This window comes from Miscanthus floridulus, chromosome 4 (genome assembly GCF_019320115.1).
Source record: "Miscanthus floridulus cultivar M001 chromosome 4, ASM1932011v1, whole genome shotgun sequence".
Lineage (NCBI taxonomy): Eukaryota > Viridiplantae > Streptophyta > Magnoliopsida > Poales > Poaceae > Miscanthus > Miscanthus floridulus.
In genome coordinates this window covers 38705621-38726429 of record NC_089583.1, presented here as the reverse complement: position 1 = coordinate 38726429, position 20809 = coordinate 38705621, and the positions used below count along the sequence as shown (strand labels likewise).

The 20809-nt window shown below is 45.8% G+C and overlaps 2 protein-coding genes across 2 annotated transcripts; both read left to right on the top strand.

Annotated features, from left to right (window-relative positions):
• The first annotated feature begins 11174 nt into the window (after nt 1-11174).
• Nucleotides 11175-14712, top strand: LOC136548408 (uncharacterized). The gene is made up of 3 exons (XM_066539948.1): nt 11175-12749; nt 13756-13893; nt 14002-14712. Exons 1-3 carry the CDS (start codon nt 11175-11177, stop codon nt 14710-14712), a joined length of 2424 nt encoding a protein of 807 aa, XP_066396045.1.
• Nucleotides 14713-19094: 4382 nt separating this feature from the next.
• LOC136551365 (BTB/POZ and MATH domain-containing protein 1-like) lies at nt 19095-20153 on the top strand. The gene has a single exon (XM_066542930.1). The coding sequence runs from the start codon at nt 19095-19097 to the stop codon at nt 20151-20153; it is 1059 nt and encodes a 352-aa protein (XP_066399027.1).
• The last annotated feature ends 656 nt before the right edge of the window (nt 20154-20809 follow it).

Below are 20809 nucleotides of genomic sequence, written 5' to 3'. Positions count from 1 at the left end.
ATCAAGTTTATAGAAATATAGATATGGACGTCTAATAAAACATCAAATAAGTGCAAGAGTTTATAGAATACATATTGATATCTAAGATACCAAATAAGTGTAAGATATATTGAATGATAGATTGAATGAAACTAATTGGTGGTGTAAATGTTGGTATATATTTCTTTAGATTTAGTTAAAATTAAAGAAGTTAAACTTAGGACAAAAACTAAAGTGACTATATAGTAATTTATAATTTGCGGCAGTAGGCAGCAACTTATGACGTGAATCAGTCCTGGCCGCTTGTGTTTGGTGTTTCGAAAATGAGAACCAAAGTTATGTGTGACAGTTGAGCAACTTCAACAATAGTCCTTAAAATAGGGTCTCTATTTATTTAGGTTTTGAGGATTTTTCCTACTTCTAATGGTTTTTTATTGAGCTCAACTCTAGCAGTAACCTTCAAATTAGGGTTCCTATTGTTTTAGACCCAGTGACCTTCGAATTAGGGTTCTTATTTTTGTAGACCTATTTGTCGGTTACATTGCTCATTATTTTTTTATTCCCCTCTCCTATTCCCTTGCTGCTGTCCCCACCTAGTGGCAGAGAAGAGGATCTCGCTGGGGAGGAGGACCTCGATGGGAGGGGTGGACTTGGCCTCGGTGGCGGCACGGCTGGAGGGGAGGACTTCAACAGGAAGGGATGGGCTTGGCCTCGGTGGTCACGTGGTAGGAGTGAATAGGATGGTGACACGGGACATACTAGGGACGAAAAAAAAGATGAGCGGGAGAGAGTTGGCACGAAAAAGAAATTTTAGGAGAAGTAGGGAGCTTCCTGCGCACTCACAGTAGATGGGGCTGATGGAAAAATTTGGTGACCTCCATATAGTAGGGATTTAAGTTGGGGCCCTGTTGGATTAAGTGATTTTTTGCGCAAAAAAGTAAGAGTAAGGACCTGTTTAGGATCTCTGCTGGAAATGCTCTGGCTCGATAGACCAGGGGAGACGAACATCTGGCTCACCTCAGTCTTCCTTTACGACTGAAGTGATCTTCATATTTCTAAACTGCAATTTGTAAGGAGTGTGTCATTCGTGAGGTGAGGGTGGTGATGGTGGTGGGTGGGGGGTGGGGTGGGGGGGGGGGGGGGGTTAGAGTGGGTGGAGATTGGCGGCCTAGAGCATCAGGTCCCTAGCGGGGTGGGTAGCGGTGGATGTGGAATATTGTTGTGTTACACAAGTATAATAAAGGGATGCAAGTCGATTTTATGTTGAGATGAATGAGAGAGAGGAAGACAGAGAAGAAAATGCATTGTAAGAGCACCTTCGCTGGTGACCCATGAGGTATCTCTAAGAATATTATTCTTAGCAGGAGCGGTTGCCTTAAGCGAACCAATTCTAGAAATAATGTCCAAAGATGGTTGTCTTACAACCACCGCTACTGAAGATATATTTACAGTGCCGGTCAGAAACCCGACTTTGAAAATAATTCAAACACATACACAAAAAAAAGGAGTTGATTGCCCGCTAGTCTGCGGTTGCTCCGCTGTGGTAGGCAAGCATGAGTGAACTGTCGGATGCAGTGGTAGCCTAGCCTGTCGTTGCCACACCGGTAAGCTCGCCGTTGCTCAACCGTGCTAGCCTGCCGCTCCAGCCTACACACTATGCCATTGTGCAGCCGCACCGGCTAGCCCGCGACGTCGCTCCATCCCGCGCCGTCGCGCCAACTGGAGTTGCTCGCGCCACACCGCGCGTGGGCCAGCCCACGCAGCTACGCCGCAGCTCCAACCAACATCGTTGATGTATGGTGCCGCCTGCTCGTACCTCTCCAGACATGCTCGCCGGGAGTCGTGTGTGCCTTGCACGGAGCCACATTCCACCTTCGCCTCCATGGCTGCGTGAAGGAGAAAGAGGAAGGAAGGAAAGATAAGTGAGAGATTAAGGTGGTGTTTAGATGCGAAATGGGTTGAAAACTTTCTGCGAAATATTTTCAAGGTGAAAATCCAATTCTGCAAAAAAAATTCAGACCCTGTTTAGATGTACCTGAAAACTTTTGAGCTATAACAAAAGATGACAGATTTGCCCATAATAAATTATGCTTTTGGACCATTAATACCAGCCATGCACATGCATGCTGCTCGGCACATGAAAACACGTGAAAATGGTAAGCCAATGAGGGAGGATATGGTTCATACCGAGGCTCGAGCATTCCTAGTGGGAGCCGGAATCTCTTCGAGGTCGTCTTCTTCACCATCTGCGACTGGATCCACGTTGAAGTTGTCATCCGCCATGGCTACCGGATGAGTTGCCGGAGAATGGGACCGGCGACCGCGATGGGGAACCGATCCAGAAGGTGCGGTGGACGAAGATCCACGCGTGCCGCTGCCGGAGAGTGGAGGCGGACGTGGGGCACGCGGAGTGCCGGAGTTGAGGCCCGCGCGGCCGGCCATGCCGCCTCCTCCGCCGCCGGATCGAGCCGTCCAAACACCAAGGGTACGCCCGGAGGCACGGACGTGCACGGGAGAGGGGGAGAAGCTGCCCTCGCCATCTGCTTCGTCCTGGCCGTAGCGTAGGAGGTTCTCGTACCTCCCCATTCCGGGCCAAGCCTCGCCATTGGAGTTGAGATCGAGGGAGGAGAGGCCGGCCCGTTGAGCGCTGATGGAGCTTGAGCTAGGGAACCGCGCCGGCGGGTCGGAGTAGAGGTTGAAAGCCGACGAGTGCTCCGGTTGGGAGAAGAAATCGCGGGCGTCGTCGTCGTTTCTGTACCCGCCGCCGTTGCCTTCGAATCCGTCCATGAGCGCTCGGACGCGGCTTGAAAGCCCGATCTACGCGCGGAGAGGGCACGGCCGGCCGTGGTGAAAGAAGTGTGGGGAAGAAGGTGAAGGCTGGCGATGGAGGAGGTGGGGGAGAGACCGAGAGGAGCGGCTGCGAGGGAGATCAGCGCGGCGGCGGTGGAGGAGAGTGGCGGAGATGGAGATGGGGAAAGGAAGAAGGAGAGTGGCGGCTGAAAGCATCTAGGCCCCTAGTTGGATTTCGGTGATTAATGTCAATACAAGATTACTATGACTAACGTGTGTTTTGCGGAAGCAATTAAGTTAGGTCATGGTAATGGAGATCGATTAGGCAATCGAAGTTGTCATGCCCCTACGATGGAAATCGTTTCGGTTTTCAAAGGATGGACGACAAGGTTAAGGATAACTAGTTCTAAGTGTCGATTGGAGTTGGAGAGACACTTAGAGTAGTTTAGGACTTTGTTTTTCCTTTGGCCGTACTATGAAGGGGGTATGAACGGGTAGCTTGACCTAGTTGAGTCTAGTGAGTTAGGTGTGGTGCACACTTGTTTAAACTAGCTCTAGGTAGCTCCTATGAATGCCCAAGATCCTATGGAGCAAACTTCATTCACATATGTTCGAATGTTGGAAGTGAATGGAGGGTCAAACACTGACCGGACGCTGGCTCCGGTGCGACCGGACGCTGGCCGCAGGGTCCGATCAGTTCATTTGACCGTGAAGAACAAGTCTGGAGTGACCGGACGCTGGAAGGTCGTGTGACCGGACGCTGAGGGCTAGCGTCCGGTCGACTCCAGTAAGGGTCTAGACTTGGGAAAGAGTGACCGGATGCGTCCGGTCAGTGGTGACCGGACCCTAAGTATCTAGCGTCCGGTCGTTTACAGTAAGCATCCAAGAGCGACCGGACGCGTCCGGTCGGTACTGACCGGACCCTGACAGCGTCCGGTCATCATTTGAAAACTGTTCGCGGGTTGAACTGACCGGAGCGTCCGGTCAAAACGATCGGAGCGTCCGGTCATCCCGCAGAAGCTCATAACGGTTCGTTTTTCAGGCTGCCTTATAAATAGAGGCTCCACTCGTGAGTGGAGCAACTTTTGCTCATTCCAACAGCTGAGAAACACGTTTGTGAGTGCCAAGAAGAGCAAGGTCCTAGTGAGGTGTTTGTGATTTGAGAATCCAAGAGAGTAGCCTCACTAGCAAATCAAGAGTAGCAAAGTGTGCATCCATCTTCTCATTAGGCTTCGCGTGGTCAAGTGAGAGTTCGTGCTTGTTACTCTTGGTGATCGCCATCACCTAGACGGCTTGGTGGTGATCGGGAGTTTGGTGTTCACCTGGCGGAGCTTGTGGGTGACCCAACTCAAGTTGTGAGCGGCTTTGGGTGATTCGCCGTGATGGAGTGTCGAAGAATCAACCCATAGAGAGCACTTGATCCTTGCGCGGATCAAGGGGGAGCTACACCCTTGCGCAGGTGCTCCAATGAGGACTAGTGGGGAGTGGCGACTCTCCGATACCTCGGCAAAACATCGCCGCGTTCCTTTCTCTCTCTATTTACTTTGAGCACTTACTTTGAGTATTTAATTTGAGCAATTCAATACTTGTTTTACATCCATAGAATTGCTTGCTAGAGTAAGTTTGGAACATAGGTTGCGAGGTTGTTGTGCATTAGTTTGATATAAACACTTTTCTAGGCACAAGGGGTTAATTGGGCTATCCGTAGGATTTGATTAGTGCAAGAGAATTTAGAATTAGCCCAATTCACCCCCCCTCTTGGGCATCTTGATCCTTTCAATTGGTATCAGAGCCTCGTGCTCACGTTTTTAAGCTTAATCGCTTAGAGCAAGATGTCTCACGGGGATGGACCTCCTCCTATCTTTGAGGGAGATGACTTTTCATATTGGAAAATCCACATGGAAGCATACTTAGAAGCTCTAGACGTTGGAATACTTAGAGTCGCCTCTCAAGGGTTCCCAACACCTAGGAATGTCGCACAACTTCAAGGCGATGAAGTGAATTATGAAAAATGGAATGCAAAGGCTCGCAACACCATCTTTAGAGGCCTTTGCAAAGATGTGTTCAATCATGTAAGGAACCACAAAAACGCCCATGCACTATGGTCGGACGTTTGTGCGCTCCATGAGGGAACCAAGAGTGAGTGTGAGGAACGCTATCATCTTGTGATTAAAAAGCTAAATTCTTTTGAGATGTTTCCCAAAGAAAGTGCTAATGAGATGTATTCTCGATTAAATGTTCTTGTAGAGGAAGTCAATGGGCTTGGACTTACTCAAATGTCACCATCCGACGTTGTGAGAAAAATCTTGAGTGTCCTCCCCATTGACAAATATGGGCACATTGTGACCGTGCTACATCAAGGTGATCTTTCCGCCGCTACACCGACACAAATCTTGGGAAAGATCAATGCTCATGAGATGTACATGCACATCACACCACAAGATGGCTCATCCTCTACAAACAAGAAAGAGAAGGACTTAGCATTCAAAGCTAGCCAAGACAAGGGCAAAGCAAGACTTGAGTATGAGAGCTCAAGTGATGAAGATGATGAAGAAAGCCTTGCCCTCATGGTGAAGAAGACCACCAAGATGCTAAAAAGGCTAAACAAGAGTGGCATCAAGTTTGACGGCAAGAAGAAGTTCTTCACAAGCTCAAGAAGAAAGCCAATCTCCGAGATGGATTGCTACAATTGTGGCGAACTTGGCCATCTAGCTCATCAATGCACAAAGCCCAAGAAAGATAAGTTCAAGAACAAGGGCAAGAAAGATGATTCAAGTGATGAAGATGAAAAGAAAAAGAACAAGCCATACAAGAAGAGAGATGGCAAAAAGAGGGACTTCTACAAGAAGAAGAAGAGTGGCAAGGCCTACATTGTCGGTGATTGGCTCACGGACATTGATTCATCAAGTGGATCATCCGATAATGATAGTGACGATGAAAAGGTGGCCGCCATTGCTATTGATCTTGCATCTTCACCGCCACCATCGCCATCATCCTCTACACACCTATGTCTTATGGCCAAAGGTGAACGCAAGGTAACTAAGAGTGATGATAGTAGTGATGATGAACATGCTAGTGATGATGATAGTGATAGCGATGATGATGACTCACCTACATATGATGATCTTGTCAAAATACTAAGAAAATATACTAAGATCATTAGAAAGAGTAGAGCTACAAATGAAAAACTTGATGCTAAAAATGACTCACTCTTAGCTAAGTGTGACACATTAGAAAAGGCTAATGATGAGCTCAAAGAAACAAATGATTCTATATCATCCAAACTCAAGGAGCTCAAATCTTCTAAGAAAGAGCTTAAAGATAAAAATGATAAACTTGAGTGGGTGCACAATGAGCTTATCACTAGTCACAATAAGCTAAAAGATAAATATACAACTCTAAAGATCAATTATGATACCCTTACTATTGCACAAGAATTCTTATCAAATGAGCCACATGATGCTACTAACCATGTTGTTAAGATTGATATAGCTACCTCATGTGATGATTTAATTGATGAAAGCTTTGAGCATGGATCTAGTAGCAAGGGCAAGCAAGTGGTTGAGTGCAATGACTATGATGAGTATGTCAAGCTCAAGAGTGACAGTGAGAAGCTCATGAAAGATCTTGAAGAGATGAAAAGTCACAACACCATTGTGCTAGAAACTCTTGATCATGACAAAGAGGCGATCCTTGATAATGAGAAGCTAAAAGAAGAAATCAAGAAACTCAAGGAGGAGAAGAACAATGATATTCTCAAGGAAGAGAACAAGAAGCTCGAGATGGAGAAAGAGCATCTCAAGGTGGGATTGAGCAAGTTTGCTAGAGGCAAGCATCTCCAAAGTGAGCTACTCATGAATACCGTCATGAAGATGGATAGAAGTGGCATTAGATATATGGCAAGTGTAGAGAAGAAGGCTCAAGCTCAACACCAACAATCAAAGCCAAAGCCAAAGCCAAAGAGATGTTTTGAGTGTGGACAAGAAGGCCACTTTGCTCATGAGTGTCAAACTCCACCACCACAACCCTTGCCCAAGCATGCTAGACCCTTTGCTTTTAATGCTCACTACATGCTTAGAAAAGATTCAAGTGGAAAGATGAAAGTCATGTTCTTAGGTCCCCTCAACAAGAGTAGGCCTAAGAAAATTTGGGTGGCTAAGTCACTTGTTGAGAAGGTGAAGGGCCCTCAACAAGCTTGGATCCCTAAAGCTTGAATCTCTTGTGTGTAGGTGAACTACAAGACCAGTGGAAGTCATTGGGTTATTGATAGTGGTTGCACTCAACATATGACCGGTGATCCCCGTATGTTCACCTCACTAGATGAAGAGGTAGATGGACAAGAGAAAATAACATTTGGAGATAATTCAAAGGGCAAGGTTAAAGGATTGGGCAAAGTGGCAATCTCAAATGATCATTCTATCTCCAATGTGCTCTATGTTGCTTCATTGAGCTTCAACTTGCTATCCGTTGGGCAATTGTGTGATCTTGGCTTTCAATGCCTATTCACCGAGAAGGAGGTTGTTGTATCCAAAGTAGATGACAATCAAGTGATATTCAATGGATTTAGATACAACAACTTATATCTAGTTGACTTCACCTCCGAAGATGCAAACTTGAAGACTTGCCTATTCACCAAAACAACACTTGGGTGGCTATGGCATAGAAGACTTGCTCATGTTGGGATGAGCTCACTCAAGAAGCTTATGAAGAATGATTTGGTGAGAGGGTTGAAGGATGTGAAGTTTGAGAAGGACAAGCTTTGTAGTGCATGTCAAGCCGGCAAGCAAGTTGCAAACACTCATCCAACCAAAGCTTTCATGTCAACCACAAGAGTGCTAGAACTCCTACACATGGATTTATTTGGACCAATAACATACAAGAGTTTGGGAGGAAATCTCTATTGCCTTGTGATTGTGGATGACTATTCAAGATATACATGGGTGTTTTTCCTTCATGATAAATCCGAAGTTGTATCTTATTTCAAGAAGTTTGCCAAGAGAGCTCAAAATGAATTTGAAGTGAAGCTCAAGAAGATAAGAAGTGACAATAGCAAAGAGTTTGACAACACAAACATAGAAGCTTATTGTGATGAAGTTGGAATCAAACATGAAGTCTCCGCAACCTATACTCCTCAACAAAATAGTGTAGTTGAGAGGAAGAACCGGACTTTGATCACTCTTGCAAGGATAATGCTAGATGAGTACAACACCCCCGAAGCTCTATGGGCGGAAGCAATCAACACCGCATGTTATGCATCCAACCGCCTATTTCTTCAAAAGTTCCTTGTCAAGACACCGTATGAGTTGCTCAATGGGAAGAAGCCGGACGTCTCCTTCTTTAGGGTGTTTGGTTGCAAGTGCTACATCTATAAGAAGCGGCAACACCTAGGGAAGTTTCAAAGACGTTGTGATATAGGTTTTCTTGTTGGCTACTCATTGAAGTCCAAAGTATATAGAGTATTCAATCATGCCACCGGCTTGATTGAAGAAACATATGATGTGGAATTTGATAAATCTAACGGCTCCCAAGGAGCACATGAGAATCTTGATGATGTAGGTGATGAACCATTGAGGGAGGCTATGAAGAATATCCCGGTGGGAGACATCAAGCCAAAAGATGATGAAGATGATGTATAAGTCATTAACCAACCTTCTTCATCAAATGTACCACAAGATGGTGAAAAAGATGGGAGAGTAGAAAATGAAGACACTCATATCTCCCATGAGCAAATGGTGGTACAAGCACAAGATGTTGATGCTCCACAACCTCCTCCTCAAGTGGTCAATAGAAGAAATACACCTCTCCTACAAGATCATCCACAAGATCTCATCATAGGGAGTCCATCAAAGGGTGTAATGACTCGATCTCAAAAACTTACTTCATTTATCGCTCATCACTCTTTTGTCTCTTGCTATGAGCCTATCAAGGTAGAAGAAACTCTTAAAGATCCAGATTGGATCAATGCCATGCATGAAGAGTTGAACAACTTCACTCGCAATGAAGTTTGGAATCTTGAAGAGCGACCAAAAGGTGCAAGAGTCATTGGAACAAAGTGGGTGTTCCGCAACAAGCAAGATGATCAAGGTGTTGTTGTGAGGAACAAGGCAAGACTAGTTGCAAAGGGATTCTCTCAAGTTGAAGGTTTAGATTTTGGAGAAACCTTTGCACCGGTTGTAAGATTAGAAGCCATCCGTATCCTTCTTGCATATGCATCACATCATGAAATAAAACTATATCAAATGGATGTGAAAAGTGCATTCTTAAATGGCTTTATTAATGAACTAGTCTATGTTGATCAAGCTCCCAGGTTTGAAGACCCTAGATATCCTAATCATGTTTATAGGTTGTCCAAGGCACTATATGGGCTTAAGCAAGCCCCAAGAACTTGGTATGAGCGCCTTCGGGATTTCCTTATTGAGAAGGGCTTCACCATTGGGAAGGTCGACACCACACTATTCACCAAGAAGCTTGATGGGCATATCTTCATTTGTCAAGTATATGTTGATGATATCATCTTTGGATCATCAAATGAAGACTCATGCAAAGAATTTGGTGAATTGATGTCTAAGGAGTTCGAGATGTCAATGATTGGTGAGCTTACATTCTTTCTTGGTTTTCAAGTCAAGCAAATGAAAGAAGGCATCTTCATCTCTCAAGAGAAATACACAAAAGATCTTCTCAAGAGATTCAAGATGGATGAATGTAAGCCAATCAAGACCCCAATGCCTACCAATGGATATCTCGACCTAGATGAGAGAGGTAACTCGGTTGATCAAACTCTCTACCGTTCTATGATTGGTAGCTTGTTATATTTAACCGCATCTAGGCCCGACATCATGTTTAGTGTGTGTATGTGTGCTAGGTTTTAAGCTAGTCCTAAGGAAACACATTTAATTGCCGTAAAAAGAATCCTTAGGTATCTTAAGCACACGCCAAGCATTGGTCTTTGGTATCCCAAAGGAGCTTTATTTGAATTAATTGGCTATTCCGATTCGGATTACGCCGGATGCAAAGTTGATAGAAAGAGCACGTCCGGAGGGTGCCATTTGCTTGGTAGATCACTTGTGTCTTGGTCCTCCAAGAAACAAAATAGTGTGGCTTTGTCCACCGCCGAAGCGGAATATATTGCCGCGGGTGCTTGTTGTGCACAAATATTATACATGAAACAAACTTTACTAGACTATGGAGTAGTTCTAGAGATGAGATGCCGGTGTGCTAGCACCTTGGTGATGAGCGATTGACAACACGGTGTGCATGTGACGTGTCTCTTGGCAGGTTGTGGTTGCAGGTGACAGGTGGAGACAAGGTACATACGGCGATGAGTGAAGAACGAAGATAGGATGCCGCGTCGAAAAACCGTGGGGGCGGAGAAGGGCGAATCGAGGCTTGCGTTCGAGGGACAGGCGATCGTGCGGTGTACGTCTACTGTACCTGGCTACATGGTGGGAGGACGTCGAGGGAGGTTTCCGGATTATGCCACAAAATCCGGGGTTCGCTGGTTGAGCCACAAAGCCATGCATCGTACCGGGACGCTCGTGCGGTGTGCGTTGGCCGAAGATGGAAATTCTGGCGATCGCGATATGATTTCGGATAGTCGTGCGGCGACATCGCGAGGATCACATCGCAGAGGTGGAGGGATCGCGGACATCGCGGAATTTGCCATGGAGGACGTAATTGGAATTTACACCCCTACGTTGGATTTATTTAGCGTAGGGGGTTATGTGAAAATAGGTCGTGCCACCCTTTGGAGATATAAATATGTGGCACCTAGGGTTGAGAAGGGTGCGGAACGTTTTGGACTCTCGGCGAGTTACTATTCACGCGTGAACAGTACCCGTGAACAGTACTCATGCCCCGGGGTTCCACGGTTTAGTTTTCCTCTCTCTGGTCTAGCCTAGGGTTTGAATTCTAGTGAGAGGTTTTTGTTGATCTCTCCGATTAAGAGAGGGAGGATGTTCGGGCGGAGGCTAGATGCACTTTTGTAAGTTCAATTACTCAATTTAATCTTTCATCTATAATGATTGATCTTGTGCATCTCGATTGGTTCTTTACAATTCTCGTCAGCATCTGACATAGTCTGCTTGTTTTATTTTTATCTCAAGATCTGTAAGTCCGATTGATGTGATTCCAGTTGGGTTAGTTTCGTAATTTCATCTAGTTTAATCTGACAAATTTTTAGGTTGATCGAAGTTACGGATTTTCGTCCACATCAGGTTTGCTAGGTATATAGAGTTCTGGCCAGATTTGAAAAACATGATTTAATCAGGTTTTGTGTTTAGGGGAAGGGTTAGAAATTATTTTTGGCTTTCGCGACCATTCACCCCCCCTCTGGTCGGCCGTTTCGATCCTTCAATTGGTACCAGAGCTGGTTTAGGTTTTCTATACCTTAATCGGTGCTGAAAGCTATGGCGACCAATGAAAAGTTTGATGTTCACGCTCCGTTTTTTGATGGGACTGATTATGATTACTGGAAGGCACGTATGACCAACTATCTCAAAGGCAAGTCGCTGAAGCTATGGAAAATCACACAAAATGCCACATATGTGATTCCAGCTGAGGAACCGACTGACGCCGCTGAGATCGGGCTTCTTGAAACAAATCATCGCGCTGTTGCTATTTTACAGGCTTCTATTTGTAAAACTGAATATGATCGGGTTTCTAGTGAAGATCTCGCTTATCAGATCTGGGAGAAACTTAGAAAATATCATGAAGGCTCAAACACTGTGAAAAACCGAAAATTTGAGATTCACCGAAAAGAGTTTGATGCTTTTTGCCAATTGCCTAGTGAGTCTATTGATGACATGTTTGCACGTTTTCAAGTGATTGTTAATAAGATGAAGGCCATGAATAGCAATATGCCTTATGATGATCATGCTAGGGCTCTCAGATTATTACATTCACTTAATGATGAATGGGATATGAAAGTTGAGGCGATCATTGAATCTGTAGGTTATGAGACTCTCACCACTGATGAGCTTTACAGTAAGCTCAAATCAAAAGAGATCGAAATTGTTTCTAAGCGTAAATTGAAAAATCCCACAGCTGCTTCTTCTTCTGACGTTCCAATGGCTTTGGTTTCTGGAAATAAGACTAACACTAATGCTAATCCAAATGTTTCTAGTTTTGCTTTGTCTTCTTTGTGTCATGTTGCAGATGAGGAGTTGGAGGTGCTAGATGATGATCAGCTTGTACTGCTCTCCAACAAGTTTAAGCGTGTGTATGACAACAGGCGTAATAGAAGACGTTCAGATGGCTGCTTCAACTGTGGTGAGCGAGGACACTTTGCTGCTGATTGCCCAAACAAGCAGAGATCTTTTGAGCAGGGCAATTACTCCTCCAGGCGCCAGGAGAAGTTCAGGGAGAGGAAGAAGAAGAAGGATAAGCAATGGAAGAAAGGCGGACAAAAATACTCTGACAAGCAAGTCGCTAAGGCTGCAAATGTTTTGTTATCTTCTCTTGGACAGTATGTTTCAGGTGGCTCGTCAGACTCCAGCGATTCAGATTCCGAGGATGAGACACCCAAGAAGAAGACAGATGGACTTTGCTTCATCACTGACGCCGGCATCAATGGTGGGATATTTACTATGGCCTTGGAGGGTGATGCATCAACCGACAGCAACGATGAAACTTCTGATGATGAGGTAGATACTTCTGCAGAACAAAGAATAGCTAATTTAACTAAAATTGTTCATAAGCAAAATAAAGTGTTGGCTAAACTTAAAACTGATTATGATAAAACTTGTGCTGAACTAGCTACTCTAAAAAATGCTGCATCTAATCCTGCTAAACCTGATGAATGTGAAGAATGCTCAATTCATATGATTTCACTTTCTAAATTGCAAACCAAGTATTCTTCCATTGTTGATGATCAAGATAAACTTTATGCTGAACTAAATGAACTTCGTTCTCGGTTGAATTTGCTTGGTACTTGTGTTTCTTGCCCGCTTCTGAAAGTTGACTTGGATAATGCTTTATGTCGGGTAAAAAATTTTGAAGAACACACTTGTCCTGATTTGCCGGTTTGTTTAATTTGTCCAACTTTACGATCTGAATTAAATGTTGCTAAATCACATATTGTTGAGTTGGAAAAACACACTTGTCCGGTTCTTCCTTCATGCCTAACTTGTCCTAATTTTGTTGTTGAAAATAATGATTTAAGGGCCAAACTTGCTGATTTGGAAGAAGAAAATAAGCATTTGAGAACTATTCTTGGTTGGTGTTCTATTCGTGAGCCTCAAATTGGTATGGCTATTGCTCAAATTAAATGGGGTGAGCGTTTTGGTCCCGGTTATGACTTGAAACATGTTTTTGGTGAAAAAAGTGGACCGCCTGTTGATGAGAAGAATCCACCTTTGGCTAAATATACTGGACCACCTCCTAGGAAGGGTTCAGGTGTCACCTATGATGGGTTGCTGGTTGAGACATCTAGATCTGCTCCTAAAAAGTAGGTTTGGGTGCCTAAGCCAAAACACTTCAAGGGTGTACAAAATACTAAGCTAAATGGTTCTTCTTGTGATCATTTTGCTAAGCCTGTTTTTGTTGCTTCTAGTTCTAATGCTGAGGCTTCTTTCGCTCCTGCACGCAAGCTTTATCATTGTGATTTTTGCAGTCATGATGGTCATCTTTATGAGTTCTGTTATCGGAGGATGCGTGCTGAATGACGTGAGCAGTACCCCACACGTGGTACTCATGATCGTCGTGTTTTTAGATGTGAGCAGTACCCTGTACGTGGTACTCATGATCGTCCTGTTTTGAGACGTGAGCCATTTGTTCGCTCTTCTGGTTTTCGCTCACGTACTCATGCTCTTGCACAACATCGGGATGACAGACCACGTTTTCCCCCTCGTGGTTCTCATCGTTTTTTTTGAGAACTTTGATTTTGCTAACGCTTCTTTTGAGCAAGTGGCTCAGCACTGGTTTTCATTACATTATCCTAACCCCAGTGTTGAGTCATTAGCTCACCCTCGCTCTCGTTGTTGATTGCAGGTTGGAGGCAAGGAGGACATATGGATAATGGACTCCGGCTGTTCGCGCCACATGACCGGAGATGATAAATGGTTGTCCAGCCTCACCCCCACGAGCGTAAAGGAAAACATCACTTTTGGGGATAAAAGTCAAGGTAAGGTAATGGCGCATGGCTGCATCAAGGTAACAAATAAATACATGTTAAAGGACGTCGCATTGGTAAAGAATTTGCATTATAATTTGCTATCTGTTTCGCAACTTCTTGAGGATGATTTTGAGGTTTGTTTTAAGAAAGGAAATTCGCGTGTTCTTGATTCTGCTGGTAACCTTGTTTGCAAGATTTCTCCTTTTAGACGGATTTTTAAAGCTGATTTTTCTAAATCTTTTGGTGAAACTCGCTGTTTAGTTGCTCATGGTTCCCCCCTGATTTGGAAGTGGCATCGTCGGTTGGGCCACTTGAGCTTTGATTTGCTTTGTCGTTTGAGTTCATTGGATTTAATTGATGGTTTACCGAAACTCAAGTTTGAAAAGGATTTGATTTGTGCTCCCTGCAAACATGGAAAAATGGTTGCTGCTTCTCATGCACCTGTGACTCAGGTGATGACGAGACGACCGGGTGAACTGTTACATATGGACACTGTTGGTCCAGCCCGTGTTCGGTCTGCTGGTGGGAAGTGGTATGTGCTCGTCGTTGTGGATGATTTTTCTCGATATTCATGGGTGTTCTTTTTGGAATCTAAGGATGAGGCTTTCTCATATGTTCATGATCTTGTTCTGAAGCTGAAAAATGAGTTGTCAAATATTGCCGTTAGAGCAATTCGCAGTGACAACGGTACGGAATTTAAGAATTCTCACATGAAAGCTTTTTGTTCAGAACAAGGTTTAGATCATCAGTTTTCCTCACCTTACGTTCCTCCCCAGAACGGTGTTGTTGAGCGTAAAAATTCTGAGAGCTTTTCTAGGAAAAACATCTTATGAGTTGAGATTTGATCTTGTTGAGATGGCTAGGACAATGCTTGATGAACATAAAACTCCTAGACGTTTTTGGGCTGAGGCTATCAACACCGCTTGCTATGTTGCTAATCGCATTTTTCTGAGAGCTTTTCTAGGAAAAACATCTTATGAGTTGAGATTTGATCGACCTCCCAAAGTTTTCCACTTTTGAGTTTTTGGCTGCAAGTGTTTTATATTGAAAAAGAGAAATTTGGATAAATTTGAATCGCGTTCTTCCGATGGGTTATTTTTGGGGTATGCCTTGTAAGGGCGAGCGTACCGTGTGCTTAATCTTGATACTAACCGCATCGATGAGACATGTGAGGTCACCTTCGACGAGTGGCAGAGCTAGGGAGATACTGAGGCTACAGGAGCAGCCTGTAAAGATGCATGAGGTTTGCTATGGACAGCAGGAGCCTCCCAGGCGTCCTCATGGAGGGCAGGTGCCCCCTACAGATTTAGTGCGGCATTGCTTCAAGGAGCCATTTGGAGAGGGGTCAAGCAGGAACCCCAGTGACTTGACTCCTACAGCGAGGATACTAGAGGCCATCATCAGGAGGACACTGCTTCCCAGGTTGGGATACAGGGAGGGCCTGACTCGCTTACAGCTCTGGCTTCTCAATGCCATCATGCAGATGACAGTATTTGACATCTGGGACCTCCTTCTTTCAGAGATGGAGGATACTATAGCTGAGGGATTCAAGGGTCGCAGACAGCTTCCCTATGCTCACTGGATCACGTTCCTCATCCGCAGAGTTGTGCTTGATAAGCCTCCTGGCATGATGGATGAGTATACAGGTGCCACTACAGAGTTCCCAGCCTACAACCTGTCATAGAGGATCAGACACACCACTCCTCAGGCACCCAGATAGCCTAGCCGTCGTCCCGACGTGCCAGAGTCCGCAGCTTAGCAGGATGAGATCATCAGAGGGATTGCAGCCACTGAGGAGGAGGAGGAGCTAGAGGCACAGCAGGAGTTGAGCGAGTATAGTGACAGCTCCGACGATGACTACTAGCCTATACCTCAGATGCCTCCACGCAGACATGATGCAGAGGCCGGTAGCTCCAGTTCTGCACCACCTGCTCCGCAGACAGACCCCACTCTCATAGCTATTCTTGAGCGGATGCAGCAGGATCAGACACGACAGGCACAGGAGACAGCTACCAACTTCGCACAGTTTCAGGCTCGTCAGGACGAGTTTCAGCGGCAGCAGCAGCTCCTTCAGCACCAGCAGTTACTTATGCAGCAGCAGCTCATGGGGTTCATGCAGCATGTAGTGACAGCCATTGGGATCCCACTGCCACAGACTTCGCCCTAGCTTGCACAGCCTCCTACCACTTCGACGACTCCAGCAGTACAGCCCATCGGGCTCCAGAGTCAGGGATAGCCTCCAGCTCAGTTTACTTCACCTCCTGTACAGGTGTCCCAGTAGTTAGCCTCACCTGGTGTAGCCCCGCAGTTCACTCCTTATCACATGGGTTTCTCACCAGAGCAGTCTTCCTCGCTATTCATGCCTGACACGTCAGTCTCCAGGAGTCTTGGAGCATCTTTCAGCGAGTTGACCAGCATGCCTACTCCGCCTCACATGCATACTGCCAGTCCGTCTGTAGCAGCTCCAGCTATCATGACTACTCAGAGGCTCCCCTCATCTGTCGCCTCGTCAGATCCTACGACAGACATACCTACAGCTTCACAGGCAGCACCAGCCCTAGCTCAGACCCAGACCGCTTCAGCAACACTTCCTGCTTCAGAGGGTCAGTCAGTTCAGAGCTCAGGGTCCGATGATGATGGCGCCCAGTTCCATCTTGCTCCTCGTACTTCAGCGCCCGACTCGTCCGCTGCAGCCCCGCCGACCGACCCTTAGGTTTTGGTGTTTGACGCCAAAGGGGGAGAGGGTTTGAGTATGTAGACTTAGGGGGAGCGAGTTTTAGGGGGAGCTAGTTATCTAGTATTAGCTTATTATATACATTTGGAGTCTTATTTGTGTGATACACTATTACTCATGCATTCGTGTGTTTACTTTCATGCATACTATTATATATATGTGATAGTGCTATCTACGTGATTGTGATATTTGACATGTGTGATTTCTACTTTGCATTATCTATATGTCATATCACTTGTGTAATGCTTATTTGCCTTATTCGCGGGTTGAACTGACCGGAGCGTCCGGTCAAAATGATCGGAGCGTCCGGTCATCCCGCAGAAGCTCATAATGGTTCGTTTTTCAGGCTGCCTTATAAATAGAGGCTCCACTCGTGAGTGGAGCAACTTTTGCTCATTCCAACAGCTGAGAAACACGTTTGTGAGTGCCAAGAAGAGCAAGGTCCTAGTGAGGTGTTTGTGATTTAAGAATCCAAGAGAGTAGCCTCACTAGCAAATCAAGAGTAGCAAAGTGTGCATCCATCTTCTCATTAGGCTTCGCGTGGTCAAGTGAGAGTTCGTGCTTGTTACTCTTGGTGATCGCCATCACCTAGACGGCTTGGTGGTGATCGGGGGTTTGGTGTTCACCCGGCGGAGCTTGTGGGTGACCCAACTCAAGTTGTGAGTGGCTTTGGGTGATTCGCCGCGACGGAGTGTCAAAGAATCAACCCGTAGAGAGCACTTGATCCTTGCGCGGATCAAGGGGGAGCTACACCCTTGCGCGGGTGCTCCAACGAGGACTAGTGGGGAGTGGCGACTCTCCGATACCTCGGCAAAACATCGCCGCGTTCCTTTCTCTCTCTATTTACTTTGAGCACTTACTTTGAGTATTTAATTTGAGCAATTCAATACTTGTTTTACATCATAGAATTGCTTGCTAGAGTAAGTTTGGAACATAGGTTGCGAGGTTGTTGTGCATTAGTTTGATATAAACACTTTTCTAGGCACAAGGGGTTAATTGGGCTATCCGTAGGATTTGATTAGTGCAAGAGAATTTAGAATTAGCCCAATTCACCCCCCTCTTGGGCATCTTGATCCTTTCAGCGGCCGAGCGAATGGATAGGGTAGGGAGGGAGCGGGCGAGGGGTACAGGCGCGTCCAGGCCGTGGACCGAGGCGAAAAATTTCGGATTCGGGAGTCTGGAGTCCAAAATGTAAAATTTTTTGGAGAACTTTTTGCACTTTTCACACCCATATTTAATTACATTTTACAAAAAGATGACCCAGAATTCAAAATTATTTTGCAAAATAGAGGAACTAAACATGACCTAAGAGGAGAGAAATAACGAAGGAGAGATGAGGCAAAACGCAAAAGAGAGATATACTTGTACAACATGCGCACACCAAGATATAAGACAAATGAGAGAAATAATGGAGGTCTAATTCGAATTTGGCAGCCAGATCTAGAAATAGCACTTTTAGGTGCGATGCTCTTAAACAACCGTCCAAAAAATTAGTCCTATTTCTAGGGGCGTTCAGCTTAAGGTAGCTCCTAAGAATTATATTTTCTGGGTATGGCTCTCTTAATGTAACCATTTCTGAAAATAATTGTATGTCTTCGGTCGTTCCACTTAAATGATCCATCTCTAGAAATATATTTGTAGGACGATTCATTAGCTACTGTGCTACTCGTTCTTACTAAAATCGTTTTTTTATGTGCATCGTACTTAGAAAAAGTTGGAGGGGACTCTAAAAATCGTTTATGTACTAGTGTAAACGTTGCAAAGTTATAAAGCCTACCATTAATAAGAATATTAATGATAAACTTTTCCTCGCCCTATATGGTTTAGAGGTCCGGAGCAAGAACTAAGAACAAGGCTAATAATACAGCCGACTTGCTAGCTGTAAGATTCTTTGCAGCCTTCTCAGTCTATCCATATAGCTCTTTATTGTTAATACATGACCTACTTGTTTCTCTCACAAAGTTTCTTGGTTCTTGTGCCTAAGCCGGCTGTAAGTTTACAGCCTGCTTCTTCTTTCTCCTTCACCTCAGCATTTAGCCAGCTTACAGCCTGCTATTATACTTGCTCTAAACTCGTACAATTCTCTGATTGCTCTGTCCAAATTCGGACTCTCTTCTTACAAACTATGGAGCGACAAAAATTAGAATAAATACTTACACGCCAAAAAACGCACTCTTCTGCTTGATATGAAAACTCCTCCGTCTTGAACAAATATTAGTCAAGTATTTTGGAGGACTACTCAGCATGGAATTTGAACGGTCACACAATGCTAGCCAGAAGTTAAATGCATGCATTTTTGGAGGACTACTCAGCATGGAATTTGAAAGGTCACACAAAGCTACGACGTTCGTAGTGGTCAACCTGACCTCGTCTCGAACGGCGTGTATACGCAGCACCCGAGCCGTTGCCACTTCTACTGTAGAGACTAGTGTAGAACTGTAAATCCCTGTCATCCAAATGATCCAATCACCCACCATGCAAATGCAAAACCTCACCGAGGTTGCCCGCTCCAAGGACCTCCTGCTCAAGGTGGTAGGCCATTCGGTCACCATGGCCATGAGCGACGGCGAGTTGATCAAGTCCAAGAAATTGTCCGTCGGTGGCCACGACTGGGAGGTCCACTGGCGTCCCAAGAATCACTGGGCGGGCCGCCATCGGCCGGTGACTCTCAATCTCGTCCTTCTCTCCGAAGCGCTCGGCGGTGACGTCAAGGCCAAGCTCAGCTGCCGCCTGGTTGATCCGGCCGGGAGGCTGGAGCCGTCGGAGGAGAAGAGCATATCGCATAAGTTCTACAAGTCCGGGGATTACTCCGGTGCACTCGAGGTGACGGCACGAGAGGATCTGGAGGCATCTGGCTACCTGGCGGATGATTCCTACACCGTGCAATCTAGCATCACCGTGCTCAAAGGAGCACCGGCGGCGCCGAATACTGCGGCGACGGCCATGGATCGCGATCGCCTCCCAGACGCTGCGTTGCCGTCCCTCGACCTGCACCGGCACCTGGGCGAGCTCCTGCAGAAGGGGACGGGCGCGGACGTCACGTTCCTTGTGTCCGGCGAGGAGTTCGCCGCGCACAAGGCCATTCTTGCCTCGAGGTCGCCGGTGTTCATGGCGGAACTGTTCGGGGGAATGAAGGAGGCGGCGTGCCAGCGCATCGAGGTGAAGGACATGGAGCCCGCGGCGTTCAAGGCCCTGCTACGCTTCATCTACACCGACACGGCGCTGGACCTGGACCAGAAGGGCGAGGACGCGACGTCGAGGGCGCAGCATCTGCTCGCCGGTGCGGACAGGTACGGGCTGCAGAGGCTCAAGCTCATCTGCGAGGGCAGGCTCGCTGACTGCATCACCGTCGACACGGCGGCGACGACGCTGGCGCTAGCGGAGCAGCATGGCTGCTCGCAGCTCAAGGCTAGTTGCGTCGAGTTCATCGCGGGATATCTTGACGCCGTCCTGGAGACTGAGGGGTACAAGCACCTGGAAGCAAGCTGCCCCTCTGTGCTGACTGATATCCTCAGGGCTACGCGGCGACCAACCAACTGAAGCGTCCAACGGGATGTTCTTTCATTCCGTCTTTAATTTTTCAATGACTCTATCTTCATAATATTATCGAGCACCTATAGTAGTAGTTGCTACATTGTTCTTCGTTCACTTCTGTTGTTTCTAGATGTAGTAATTGCATTGTGATCTTGTCAACATGCATGGTTGGATTCACGGATTCGCAAAAGGTGTACCGGACCATTCGGGAGAACACTGCAGCGCCCAAGAAGTGTAGAAAGTGATATGCAAGTTTTTTGAAAAGAAGAAGAAGAAAATTTTAAGTGCTAAATACCCTTAGATGCTTAAGATAATTATTAGGCACGACCGAGTTATGACATGTACTCTAAAATTGATATTTTTGGATCTCTAAACTTTGTTTCATGTGTTTGATAGTATCCAAATGGCCAAGGCTTTCTCTCCTCATGTCTAATAATCTAGTATGTACGGTAGGCCACGTTCAAGGATTCTACTTTGTACTTGACATGTGACCCTACATGTCAAGGCCACATCAATACACAATCAGTATATATGCTATGTCAACGTACACATTAGATTATACCTATTTGGAGCCGACGAGACTCAAAATCAGAATGATACCTTTACCGAGTTCAAGGATGTGTCATGAATTTACCCTTCGATGGGCTCTATGAGTGACTGAG